Source organism: Aptenodytes patagonicus, chromosome 1, assembly GCF_965638725.1.
Source record: "Aptenodytes patagonicus chromosome 1, bAptPat1.pri.cur, whole genome shotgun sequence".
Classification (NCBI taxonomy): domain Eukaryota; kingdom Metazoa; phylum Chordata; class Aves; order Sphenisciformes; family Spheniscidae; genus Aptenodytes; species Aptenodytes patagonicus.
The window spans coordinates 119,234,042-119,248,141 of NC_134949.1; the positions used below are offsets into that span (position 1 = coordinate 119,234,042).

Genomic DNA, 14,100 nt, shown 5'->3' on the forward strand with positions numbered 1-14,100 from the left:
TAAATAAATAATAAGAAATCCTAGCCTAACCCCTTTTGTGACCTTACTGGTAAACTCACAAAAAAAAAAAAAAAAAAAAAAAAGGTAACTTATTCCTCTTGGTTTGGGGTTTTAATCTGATTGCTAATATAGGAAAGAATTTCCCCCCTTTTTTATGGTACCAGTTAGCTTCTTTGGGAGTTTTCAGTAAGGGACTCTGCTCAAACCTGAATTTCGAAAAATCTTTTAACAGTCAACGAGATCACCAATAATCATGCAGGTGTCAGTTCTTTCAGATATTTAATTAAGCTTGTCAGCATTCTTCAGAAGTGGTGTTTCATTCTTCCCCATTTATCATGAAGATGATATACAAGATTAAGTGATATGGAAATGGGACTCCCAGGACTCTGTTCAGTGGCTGCTACCACTCCAGTTCAGTGGATCCTACCCTGGCAGTTAGGGGATTTTCACAGAGCCAGATCTGTGAGCAGAACAGATTCTGGTTTTGCTTCTAGTGGTGAGATATTAATGAGGTGCTGTTTACTTCCTGTCTAGCCCTAGTAGCTTCTTACAGATTGATACCACATGCAGCACTTGATTTCTTCAAAACTAATTTTACATAATAGTTTTTCAAGGAGATAATAAGATGAGTAGTTTGAATTTCTTTAAACCTTTTCTGTAACAACTGTACAACGTAGTTGGTTGCTATTCCTTTTGGGAAGTTTTAAAGTATAGTAAGTTCCCTTATTAACTTGTCTTTAATAAATTCTCTTACTAACAGTTGGGTTTGGGATAGAGTAGTCCCTGGGAAAGAATGATTCCAGGATGGAAACCTTGCTAATTTCTTCTATTGTGGATATTTAAATAGCAGCATGTTTTGCTTTTTCTACTGTTACTTTTTTTCCTCTGGACTCCTACTTCCTACTCCTCTTCCTGTGAGTTGGTGGCATTATTTATTGTAAACTGTTAATATAATTTGGCCCAGTTCTTTATCGTATGTATTTCATACTTAAGATGTATGGGATGGTTAGTGAAACATGATAATATTATACAAACTATGTCTTTACAGACCAAAAGTTGTAATTCTTTCTTTCCCCTTTAACATTCCAACAGACTCCAGTATTCTACAGGGTGTGAAAATCTGCAGTGTCAATGAGAATATCGTCACAGAATAGCTTTCCTTTTAATTGCTAACATATGGCATTAGTTTGGGACTTAACAAGATGCATTCATTATGCATGTATCATCAAGTGATTGCCCGTGAGAGGGATGGGTGGAAAGATGGGACAGTCAATAAACACTTTATTGTTGAGTTTATTTATCTATGAGGAAATCATGGATCTTCTGTCTAGCTTCCTTTTGCAGCATTTTATGTAAAATGCTGCTTAAATTTATAAGCAGCATCTTTCAGCCTTGCTAGGAGGGTAGTATGTAGCTGAATCTAGATGGCAAAATACACATAACTTCCAAAGAATTTTCAAAGTTCTTTGCAACCAGCCACTAAAAGCTGTAGCCGGCCCATAACAAAAACATTCAGTAAATTCGGATGCCTCCAAGAAAATCAGGCTTTGGGCTCTGTGCTAATGTCCATTTATAGTCCTGGAATTGCCCCTAGAACGTGTGTTTGAGGAACAGGTATTGTAATCTATTTGTGAAATCTGTATTAGCTTTTGGCTTTATTTTTTAGGTGAATTCTTGTCTTTAACAAGCTATCCTGGTATTTGGTTTAAAAAATATTTGATGGGACGCAACCCATTATCTAGTTTTGTTAGTCTGCGACTTACAAAAAAAAAATTCTTTTCTGTTCATAGCTCTGTTCTTAAGACATTTTAGCCATGACTAAGAGAGAGGCAGAGGAGCTGATAGAAATAGAAATTGATGGAACTGAGAAACAGGAATGCACTGAAGAAAGGTATGTACCGTCTTTGCTTTTTGGGGTCCTTAGGCTGCAACTCATTTATTTATTTGTTTTCTTTAATTGGTTTCAGATTTGTGACTGCACACACTAGGTTTGGTTATTCAGATTTATTATTGGGTATTGTGTAATGCTTCAGAGATGGCCATGGTTATGAAATAAGTACAAGTGTTTTCTAGCTAGGCAAAAGAAGTAACTTTAAACTGGCAGAAGTAACTGGCTCAGTATGATCTCCGTAATCCTGCAGTTGATTGTTTCCACAGTTTTTCAACTTTCTTGCTGGATACGAAGTTCTTAGTTTTGCTTGTGCTCTCTTCAGTTTTTCTGGTTTTTATCTAATTAAATGGTGGTTTTCTTGAAGTGGAACTGTAGCCACTATTGGAAACCTGTGTAGTGCTATCATGTTCTTCAATCTTAATTGCTTAAATCCCAAACGGTTTTGTTTATCTCTTGCTATGTTCTTAGTAGTTCTCTTCCCCTACTTTCATGTCTGCAGGAATATGTCTACATGTACATGCTGCAAACCTTTCAGCTTCAGTGTATCCTTCTGTAATTGAGGTGAACCTTTCAGATTCTCCAGTCCATTGCTTTACTGTTATACAGGGTCATTTGTTTTTAACAGAGCAGAAATGATGTTCTGTATCTATTGACTATATTGTTGTTCGGGCCATTGAAACCCTAGATACTGAAGTCTGATATCCTTTGACTTAATTACCTCAACCTGTTTTTTTTCTTCCTAATGCTTCCCTCCTAATTTTTACAACTGCTTTTGAAAGCACAGAGAGGCAGTTAATGTGTTGGATAGAAATAGCTGAGGCTGGTAGGTGACCTGCTCTTTAAGAACCTGTTTTGGAGAACTGATTCAAAACCGCTTACTCATTTCTTCTTATTCTGAGCTCCTTGCATATTTTTGCTACTTACAAACTGACTATGTCTGTATACTTTCTGATTTCCTTCTGTGTAAATGTAGAGAGACCAACTGTCTAAGGTCATTGTTAAGACATTAAGAGTCCATAACATTGATGTTTCTGAGTGCCTATGCCAACACTGTCATCATTTTAGTGCAGGACAACCATGACACATGACTAATGTTTCCTTCAAGGCTCCATGTTGCTGTAGAGTTCCTTCTGGTTGTCTCTTGTACGCGTGAAGCTGACTGGTGAAAAGACATGGACAAGTACTCTCTATGACAGTGGACGTTTTTTACTTCTTTTTTTTCCCTATCTGTTAAGTTTCCGTGTTTGTTTTTGAACTTGAATATCTTTTACATCCAGTCTAGGCAAGGCAAATAGAATTAGTTTACTCCACATGCAAGTTAATAATGTATAGTATAGTAATCATGACTTAAACTCTTGAAAACGGTGATCTGAAAATAGTCTTGGTATTTAACCTAGCCTTTTAACCCCAACAGGGTAAAAGAAGAGTTACAGAACTGTAAAATCAATGGGACCAAATTTAGTAATTCATTCTCTACTCAAGCTAAGAGTTTTTCTGCATGGTATTAACATTTCAGAGTCAGGATTACCTTTTATGTAGTTTACTTCTAACTTTCTTTAAGCTTTCCTATACCTACTGTATTAACATGTAGGTAATGATTTGTTGTATTAATTTGGTATTTAAGCATTGTTGAGCAAACCTACACCACAGCAGAATTTGTGAGTCAAGCTATTGACATCAATGAACCAATTGGAAATCTTAAGAAGTTGCTGGAACCCAGACTGCAGTGTTCCTTGGATGCGCATGAAATTTGCCTGCAAGATATCCAGGTAAATTGAAAGGCTATGAAAGATTTAACCTCTTAATGGAGAAGCATTTTTACATACTTCGTCCCTTTCTTCCATTGGTCATGGAATTCATGCTTCATTTGGTATATTAATTACAATTAAGAGTTTAATTTTATGTCAGGTTCATTATCATCAAACCATTTAATATGTACACACTAATTCAGTGTGAATAAAATCAAAATACTTTCAGGGTTCCTGGGGTGAGGGTAAGAAAGCAACAAATTACCACCTTGCAAGTGAAGAAGAATGAGGGCAACGACAATACTATCTTCTCTTGAGGTAGCCCACATCATTTGTTGCTGCCTGAACTTCCGTGTGTCTAATCTTGTTTTGAATCTGAATAAAGCGAGGTTTTTCTACTGTTCAGGTGCATAGGTAGCAAAACATTACTCAAGAAATTCCCCAGCACCACCACTATTTGTACAGGCATCACCACACGTTAGACAGTATAACTGTGTCGCATTGTGTTTAGCTGCATGTTTTATTTGTAGTTATAATCAGACATCTGTGGCTTTCCAGAAACAACAGGGAGAATACTGCTTTAAAGACAAGAATTTTTATGAAGGTGTTAAAAACTGAGAAAAGGAACTGTAGATACTTTTCACAAAGTGAAGGTACTTCCAGGTATTGCATTGCTTTTTTTAGGTTAAAAAATGTCCCTGTAAGTGAAACTACCTTAAACAGAACAGAGTGGCGAGTTTCAAATTCCGATCAAATTCTTTCTGTCATGTACTATGTCTACATAGTACTAAAAATATTTGCACCCTTCTTCAGAAAATTTGCTGCGGACACTAAGTGTTTCTAAAGTTTAAAGGAGAATAAGTTTCTTAATAACTGTGAGAGTAATACCAATTTTTAATTTTTTTGCTTTTATCAAGCTGGACCCAGATCGAAGCCTTTTTGATCAAGGAGTAAAAACAGATGGAACAGTGCAACTCAGTGTGCAAGTAATATCTAGGCAAGGTAAGCAGTTATGTTTGTCTGTTGTACAGATAAATTAATATTGTAGGAGTGCTTGTGAGGAAACCTAGTCCCCTACTATTTCTAGCTGTAAAATTGAGGAAATCGCTGAATGGTCACATAGCTTCAGAATGTCTCTTTCATTACGTACTGTGGTTTTAAGTAGTAGTAATTAAAATAAATGTCATGGACTGATGCTATTTGAAATGTTTTTTATAGTAACTTCGTATCAATTTCTAAGTTAAAAAAAAAAGGCAAAACAAAACCAAAACCCAAACAAACCTGGGTCAAATAGTGACAGTTACAGTATGAGGCTTTCATTAAGGGTGAGTAGTTACTCATACCAGACCAAGTATCTAAGGAGGCAAAAGATTTTTTGTCTAAGTAGGTGACAATTTCATCTTTGTGAGGTGAGTTAGCTTGTGTGCTTCATGAACGATTAGGTTATGAGAGTATATATAGCTAACTGAAAATTGGTCTGAAAGGCTAGGACCGCTATCTATTGTCTGTTTTCTTTGGATGAGAAGTCAGAGTAAACGGTTGTGACAGAGGAGCATTGACCAGGTGGGTAGGGATTTGTTGATGCATAGTTTTTATTTGCTTGTAGTATCAGGTATGACAGGATTTCCCCTTGTAAATCCTCAGGAATTAGTAGCTTCATTGTTTTGCTTTTTGTCCTATTCTTCTCCTTTGCCCCCTCCATATGTCTTGAGTGGAAGGACTGCGATCGCTCACTAAAGACAACATTCATGTTGGGCTCTGGGAACAGCTACGGGTGTTTGTTGCCATATTTTCAAACAGTGACAACAAGTTCCTACTGGAGTAGGGTATCTTTGATTATCTGTTTTGAGTTATGTCAGCAAAGCAGATTAGCAAAATTTGGGGAGCACGTTTTGTTTTCTTGTGGCTTCAGTGTAGATTAGAGAGAAGAAAGCCTTTCTGTTTTGTATTGACAGTATTAAGTAAGACTGACGATTTGCATTTAATGCTGAGTGTCAGGTGACTAGTGCTAGGTTCAGTCTGTATGTAATGGGGATTCAACTACCTTTCTGGTTTTAAAAATAGAGTAGAAATATCCTTCAGGCAACTAGAATAACGGCTCTTAATTCATGCCCAGTAACTTGTAGTATGCAGTGCTCAGACTTCCATTTTCAAAAGGATGCAGGTGATAAATACCTTCACTATTATCTTCCATTTTCTTCCTGTGGGTTTTTTTTCCGTCTTTAATGTAAAACTGAGGTGCGTGACCATATAGCACAAGGAGCTTCCCCCCGCGCCCTTCTCTCTCTCTCTCTCTCTCTCTCGCCTTAAAAGAAACACCTGAGTATTAAGTACCTTTGTATAACTTCGGAATGATCCTCAGTGTTGTTTTTCAGGCCATGATACTTGACACTTAAGCAACTCGTAAGAAATCTGTCTGTTGAAGGCAAGTAAAATATGGCAGGACAGAATATCAGAAAACAAACAGCATGGATATAAATAATAAAAGGAAGATATTTGGATCACTAACAGGGAAATGGACTTGTTACTCTGACTGCAGTGTCCCTTTGAGCCAGAGGGAAAAAATAGCTTCTTATGCCATCTGCATATTTTTCTTGTATGGATGAGGTATTGAAAGATTCTCTATTTACTTACTTTTTATTTTTCCCTAACTTGTATAATACATAGAATTCAGCTAGCAGTAATCGGTGATGCTAATCCCTGTGATGGATTGGACTCTCTTATTTCTTAAGAGAAAAGCTGTTATGTCAGTTCGTGTTCTATCAAATTTTGATTAGCCATCTGTAAACTCAAAGGAATAAAAACCAGTTGAAATATAGTCCATTGTAGTTGTTTTATAGCATTTCATACAAAGATATCTTAATATGAGTTACAGCAGATAAAATATCAGTCCTATTTATTCTTTTTACTAGAAAGACCGTTCTGTCACTCCACCTTGCCTTAACTCCTTTCTTCTGGTTTGAAGAATGGAGATGTATATGGTTTTCCTGCCATTGTGAGAACAGCAATTTTGAGTGCAGCCCCATTCTGTACTGCTCTGAACTAAGCCTCTTGCAAGTCTGTGGAGATCTGAGTAACTGCATTGCATCGTATGTCAAAGAATTTGAAAAAAGCTTTAATTTTGAAGACTTCCGTAGCAAATATTTTGTTCTTTTTTTTTTTTTTTTTTTTTTAAATCCAGACACAAGTTATATCTGATCAAGGCTTTCTCCTGCCTGTCTGACTGTAGATAATATCAGATTAACATTTTGCCATCCTTAAGCTGTTACGGTTGATAGTGTTTTTTTTCTTGAGATATGATAAAATGGATTCTGACCCTACCTTTAGTTGCTTAATTTTTTTTTTTCTTTTTTAAAGAAAAGAAATGGGGAGGGAGGGAGGGAAGATAAACTTTTCAGGTTGTAAATTGGAAGATCTGGCTGGCAGTCTGTCACCTGAGGAATCTTTTCTTGCTTTTTCTACTTCCTTAATCAACAGAGTAGAGGTGAGCTTGAATGGAATTACTTGCCACACTTTTTTCAGATGAACTGTGGGAGACAGAGATACTAGATTGAAAGGGCTAGAATGAGAGCAGCGATCTCTGACAGTCATTGGTTTGAGCAGTGGGAGGAGAGAGTCCTGTATTATGGAGGTGGACAGTGTAGTTTTGCTGTCTGTTTCTTGTTGTTTGCAAAGTATACCAACAGGTAGTCCAGTCAACCTGCCATTCAAGTTGTTCACGTACCGCATACACAAACTTAAACAAGTCAAGGCCGTGTTTGTGAATGAAAGTGTCTGTAGCTGCTGTTTGTGTTGAGCTCAGTTCTGTCTGTTATGCATACCCAAAGCACACCTGCAAGATTAACATTTTCCCAAACAGATGCTGTTCCACCTACTTTTTAAACGCTTGACTGACATGAGAGGTTAGTGTATAGCTGCTTTGAGAATTTCTGAGCATGTGTATGTAGCTGTACTATAGATACTTACACAGATTTTGGGACTAAGTGGTGGTTAAGCACAAAAGGTTCTTTGGATTTAGGTAGCTGAAGTCCGAGTCCTGTTTTAAGTGTGTAACTCCTCATTTGGCTATGGTTTCTAAGCTGTTTTTTTGCAATAACTAGGCTTTTATTATTTTTAGTGTGTAAAGGAATGATTCATAAGTATAATGAAACATACTGATTTAGATTAAAGGTGCAGTTTGACTAATGTCCTGTCTCTGGCTGTGGTTAATACTAGACATTTCAAGGAAAAAAAAAACCAGGTTGCCTGCAGGTCAGTCTTAACCCTAGTATATTCTCTAGCTTCAGACAATTAACAGTGAAGGGGCTTGTACTGGCAAGATCTGGACATGCCTTGATAGCTAATGTCCTTGATTTTTTTGTACTTTTTGTACCAGTTTGTGCTTCTGGGGTGTGTGACATTGTCACGTTGTGTTCCACAACTTACATGCTGTCCAAGGAAGACTGGACATCTGTTTTCTTATGCAGAGAGATGTGAGAAGGGATGCAGACAAACCCAGTGAATTAACGTTGATCTAACGTTGCAGTAGGTTAGGCGGCAGACTGTTACTTCACAACATTTTTACTTATAAACTGGTTCCTCTACAGAGACTCATCACTTTGATCTCCATGTTTGCATTATGGATAGAGCAGTAGATTCACAGTTCTTTTGACATGTAGTTATTTGACAGACAGTGAATTAATTTTGTTGAGCAATAGTGAACTGTTCCTCTCTAGAAGCTTTTTTTCTTTACTTTCTTTTTTGAAGATCAAAAATAAAATCTTAACCCTTATTGTTTTCCCTTACCCATTTCTATCTGACTTTAAAACAAGCCTGTGCTGCGCATGTTAATCTTAGATGGCCTAGATAAAACACTTACTCTTGTAAGGAAGGTACTTGTTTGCTTTTTCTTCATGTTTGCTTCATCTAATCAACCACTTACTGGTTGTCTACATCTGTTTTCACTTCCTTAATTTCATATTGCTGCATGTTGTACTTACGGTCTTTGTAGTGTTCCCTTTCTAATATTTTTTTCAAGCTGAATTCCTTTTAAAGTCTAGAGGAATACTTGTCTGAAAAAGACTTGGTTTGTTCTTACTTGTACTACAGGTACATTTGTTTTCCCTTATGAACTGTGAATGGATTGTGGTTTTAGCTTTTAAGACGGTCACCTCCAGAACCTACCATCTCCCATTGAGCTTTAATGTAGATTAGACAGGAGGGACTCAAAGTAATTCCTTATGGCACAAGATACTTAAGATATTCTGGCCATGGGATGTTCTGTGAATCCTACTTTCAACTGCCTAACCCTAGTCAAGGTTTTCCAAGTCATAATAAAATGGGATTTTACAGATTTTTTTTTTTTTTTTTTTAAATGTGCAAATAGGTTTGATAAAATCTCTTAAAGAAGTGTGGTTGTTAGTTGTTAATATAATGGAAATTATATGTCACAAAAATTGAAAGAGTTTTTTTCTGTTTAGCATATTATAATGACAAGAAAAATCTTCTATACAGTGTCAGAAATTTGGTGAGGCACCAGTTGGACAAAATACCTTCTCAGAAGACAACAGAGAAGGTGGTGATACAAAGCATTAGTAGCATTAGTGAATGTGTTCTTTATCGCTGCAGAATAGATACAGACATATCTTCTAACTCCGTGGTCTAATATCTTAAATGACAGACATAAAACCAAAACATGAGTAGCTGATGAAGCTTAAAACATGAAGAATTTTCTAGTTTTCTTTTAACTTGCTGTTGAACACGCTGCCTCTTGCAGGGCACTGAAAGAAAAAGTTAAATCCTGTGTGTAGACCCCAGAGATAGCAGGGAAATATTGTAAAGGCTGAAAGAAATGCCTCTTGATTGGGGGAAAGAGGTGGATGCTTGTTCTGGTTTTTTGGGGTTTGCTTTTTTTTCCTTTGGTTCGGTGTATTTCTTACAGACCAAAATACTTGTTCTTTATGCCCACATGCTGAACATTCTGTTCAAGATATGTGAAATGGATCACCTAAGTAGAACAGGAAGCTGTAATACTGGGGGAGGAAAGAGGGACAGCTTTGTATTCACCTTACTAAAGTATATACTGTATAATAGAATATGTCATTCTAGTTTAGGACACTTGCAGAAATTTGATGATGCTTTTGTGTCATGCTTCTTTCCTAAGTATGCTAACACCTATTAATCAGAAAGCTTTAAAACAACGTTTTTGTCATATTTGCATTGCTGTCTTTAAGTTTTGTGTTTGTTCTTTTCTATACCTAGGGATAGAGCCCAAGTTAAACATCCTTGAAATTGTGAAGCCTGTGGAGACTGTGGAGGTAGTGATTGATCCAGATGCTCATCACACAGAGGCTGAAGCTCACCTTGTGGAGGAAGCTCAAGTGATAACCTTGGATGGAACAAAACATATTACAACAATTTCAGATGAAACCTCTGAACAAGTGACACGATGGGCTGCAGCGTTGGAAGGCTACCGAAAGGAGCAGGAGCGCCTTGGAATACCCTATGGTAATAATACATGACTCTGTGTGTGCGTGCACGCATGTGTTCAGGTAGGGGCTGGGTTCTGTTGTTCGTTTGGGGGATTGGTGTTTCTTCATAAATGATAATTAATTTTGGTTATATAATTAAAGTGCTCCAATACCTCAGAGAAGGCTTCTTATGGTATGGGTAAGTACAATGCAAATATCTGCATAAGAGAAGGCTAAAGAGAAGTAGAATCAATGCTTGTAATAGTTTTATTAAAAGAGTGCTTTTTGCTCCATAACCTTCTTGTCATTGCAGTTTCCTTCTTCCTCCCCTCCTTAAAAATGTGTGTGTTAGTGATAAAGCTCTTTTTCATGTGTGTCTGAATTTGAACTCAACTCAGTACTTGGTGGGGGTTGCCTTTAAAGATGCTGAAACAAATTGTTCATAGGTTGTGGAATGCTGAGTATGGTGTAAAATCAGATTTTGCATGGAAAGCCATACTTGACTTCAACATGCCGGAAAAAGATGATTCAGAACTGAATATAAGTATTCTGGTAGAATACATCTCTTTTGAATTAATGTTGTTACTTAGCAGGCTGCTAATTTAATGTTAGCTTAGAAGAAGCATCTCTGAATGCCTGCTTAAGATTGAACTGAAACTGTGGGTTTTAGACCTACATCACGTTCAGGAGATTATCCAGCTGAGTTGCTTGTTATGACTTGGCAGAAATGTACTGCCAAGGCATATTCAGCACATGAAGCTGTAGTATCTAAGCAGACCTGCAAAACTGGAATATATTTGGCAAGTGGGATATTTGGAAGTGTTTAAGAATTCCAGTGAAGTCACAGGTCTTTGCAGGACGTGTAGCTTGCCAATATTTTGAACGTATTTTTGATAACTAAAGCAATGGCTTTTTCATGCCTTTTTGTTGTTCTCATTGGCAAACACTTCCAAAACAGTTTTCATCATGCTATGTCTGTTGATAATTAGGGATTTGACGCAGAATATTTGCAAAAAAAAAAAAAAAAGTGAGGTGTTATTAGGAGCAGACAGATATTTTTCAGCATGCTCTACCGTTTAATACAAGAAGAAAATTACTTAAAACCATGTTGTTGTTACGTTGAATAATGTTAATAAACTTTAATAATGTTGGTGCTTTAAGAAAACCCTATAACCCACAACTATGACTTTAAAAGTTTAATGTCTTTTGTGTCATGGGAGTGCAGATTTTCCAGGAAAATCGTACTGGTTCATTATGGCAGAGATCTCTGTATTAAGAATAATAGCGTTTGCTTGATATCAGAAAAATGTGCTAAACTACCTTCCTAGAAAGAGTAAGATTTTAAATGTTATCTGAGATGACGTTGCAGGGGCTTGGGTCAGAATAAGGCACTGCTAAGTCCTACATCATGGTATGGTCGGAAATTTCTGAGAATAAAGAGTGTTCTTAAGGTTCTTATGTAGTCCCCAAAAAAAGCATCTTTCCCCCTGCTCCCCCCCAACATTTATAAATATACATCTTAAAAAATAGAAAAAGAGTCCAGTTTCCTTCACAGAGTTGTGAGGCTTGATTCTGTGAAGTTCTCTGAAATTATTCCTTGAATCTTTTCAAAAGACAGGGTATGTTGATATTAAAAGTCAAGTCCGGTCAGTAAATAATCATCATCCAGAAAGGTAGTGGTTCAGTATCTTCATTCTTACAGGCTTCTCTGTTTTGCTGCAAATGGAAAATTAGCTTTTAGCTAATTTGTGGCTTTCCCTTTGTGTTATGTTTTGGTGGGTTTTACTAGAGATTACAAATTCTTAGCTATTAAAGGTATTTCTGCTAATAAAATCCAAAAATTTGGTACCATTGCAAAGGTCCCTAGGAAGAAAGAAAATATTAATTGGTATGAGAAATAAAGCCAGAAAAGGGAGCAGCAGAAAGCTTGGAAACCATGGAACTGGTTGGAGAAAGTAATATTCATGTTACCTTGCAGATTATGTTCTGTCAATGAGAACAAATTACCAGCTTTTTGATGAAAATTCACTGCTGATAATGTTTTGAAGACCAAAACCCTTTTGGTGTGGCTTTTCCCACAGGATTACATTGCATGGTTTTAGGTAGCATCGGTGAAAAATAATGCAATGTTACTGTCCTTTATTAAGCAAAATGGAATTTGTGGCTTCTAGATAATGTTTACACACTTAGAAAGCTTTGCTTTCTTTAATTCTTAAAATAAAAACTTATCAAGGTGACATCTGTTTGGGGTATTGTAATTTAAAAATACATAGTTCTTCTGCTCCTGTTTTTTGCCCTTGAGACAGTGAAAGTAAATATCCCTGCTTTAGTTTCTCTTTCCAGTTCGTACTCGTTGACATGTTTTAATATATTGCATACAACGTTAACAAAGCTTTGAAAATTATGCTTAGATTTACCCATCCTCTTTCTAGCTTGTTCACACTAATACTACTTGAAACAACAGGCTTTTTATGTTAAAATGTCTCGAGTCAACAAACCAATGTATGGCACATATCTTGAGTTGATTATTTATTACCATTTCTGTATGTTCCTCTGCTGTGTGAGTTGCCTATGCTTTTGTGTGTTTGGCACTAGTATTTAAATGATGTGCATGTTGTGTTCTGTTGAAATGTCAAACAGGCATCCCAAAACTTGATGCTGTGGCTTGCTTGATTCAAGTACAGGCATGCATTGGGTCCTATTGTATCAAGTCTTGGTTTAATGGTTTATTTAATGTGGTCTTTCTAGATGTGGTGTATTACACTTACTGTTTTATATTTTTATCTATATATCTAGTGCATGTTTATCAGCCCACCTGTGTGGTGGGTTGACCCCAGCTGGCAGATGAGCCTCCACCCAGTCACTTGATGACTTCCCCTCCAGAGGCATGGGGGAAAGAATCAAAAGGGCCAAAGCGAGCTTAAAAAAAAAATAAAATCATGGGTCAAGATAAAAGCAATTTAATAAGCTGTCCTGGCTGTGTCCCCTCCCAATTTCTTGTGCACCCCCAGCCTACTCGCTGGGGTGACCGAGTGAGAAACAGAGAAGGCCTTGTGTCAGAGTCCAATACTCTCTGACCAGGTTCTTTTAGATATTCCATGCATGGAGGGTATAATGTTTGATACCAGATTTACTTGAAGATGGTTGATGTTACATGGGATTTATGATTTAGCAGAGTGATACAAATTATACTAAAAACACAATACAAAGGTAAGTTACACTTAGAAAAATGCGGCAATTGCAATACACTGTTCAATCACAATACCAACGTGATTCCCATTACCGGTCTCTATATAATACGCTCACCATCACGATGTTGGGTGTCCCCAGTTGCCGGGAAGGAATGCGCGGGTTGAAACCAGCCCAAGCCCGTTGCTCTCTTCGAAATTCTTTTGCTAGTTGTCTAGTTTGTGTACTCTACGTTGGGCTGAGCAATGTATTCACTCCCCCCACGCTGGTCTGGCTGACTCAGGGAGACAGTTTACACCACCAGCTGATCCACTCAGCTGTTGATAGCTGTTTATCTAAAACAAAGGCCACCCTCCACCTCCTTTCTGTTGAGATAAAATCAGCTTCTTTGCATTATTCTCTGAGCTGCATGGGCACTTCACCCTTGCCCATCTCCTCTGAGCCTTATTCCATTGTAGGGGAGTCACGTTCCACCCCTAGGGCTTTAGTCAGTCGCACCTTGACTCTGTGCAAGCACTGCTTAACAGTAGCTAAAACATCAGTGTGTTACCAACACTGTTTTGGTCACCAACCTAAAACATGGGACCATATGGGCTGCTATAAAGAAAATTAACTCCATCCCAGCACGATGGTGATTTTAAATAGTTTAGAACCTGGGTTAATGTGAATGAGTTTAGAATGTAATATTTCATCATAATCACATGCTGATCAACATATTTGAGGAAGAGCATCCTGGTGTGAGAGACACTACTTTTTTTTGAAACTAAAGACCTATGGAAAAAGAAAAATAATTTTCTGTGTTTGAGAAATGTCAGGCGTAGTT

The 14,100-nt window shown here is 37.2% G+C and overlaps 1 protein-coding gene across 3 annotated transcripts in view; it reads left to right on the top strand.

Annotated features, from left to right (window-relative positions):
- GABPA (GA binding protein transcription factor subunit alpha) overlaps positions 1 to 14,100 on the top strand; it is a 28,407-nt gene that overhangs the window by 2,142 nt on the left and 12,165 nt on the right. For all 3 annotated transcript variants that reach the window (XM_076352386.1, XM_076352394.1, XM_076352403.1), the window contains exons 2-5: positions 1,791 to 1,891; positions 3,516 to 3,660; positions 4,557 to 4,641; positions 9,880 to 10,125. In XM_076352386.1, the coding sequence (XP_076208501.1) occupies positions 1,815 to 1,891; positions 3,516 to 3,660; positions 4,557 to 4,641; positions 9,880 to 10,125 (553 nt within the window). In that variant the 5' untranslated portion in view covers positions 1,791 to 1,814. The remainder of the gene's footprint in view (positions 1 to 1,790; positions 1,892 to 3,515; positions 3,661 to 4,556; positions 4,642 to 9,879; positions 10,126 to 14,100) is intronic.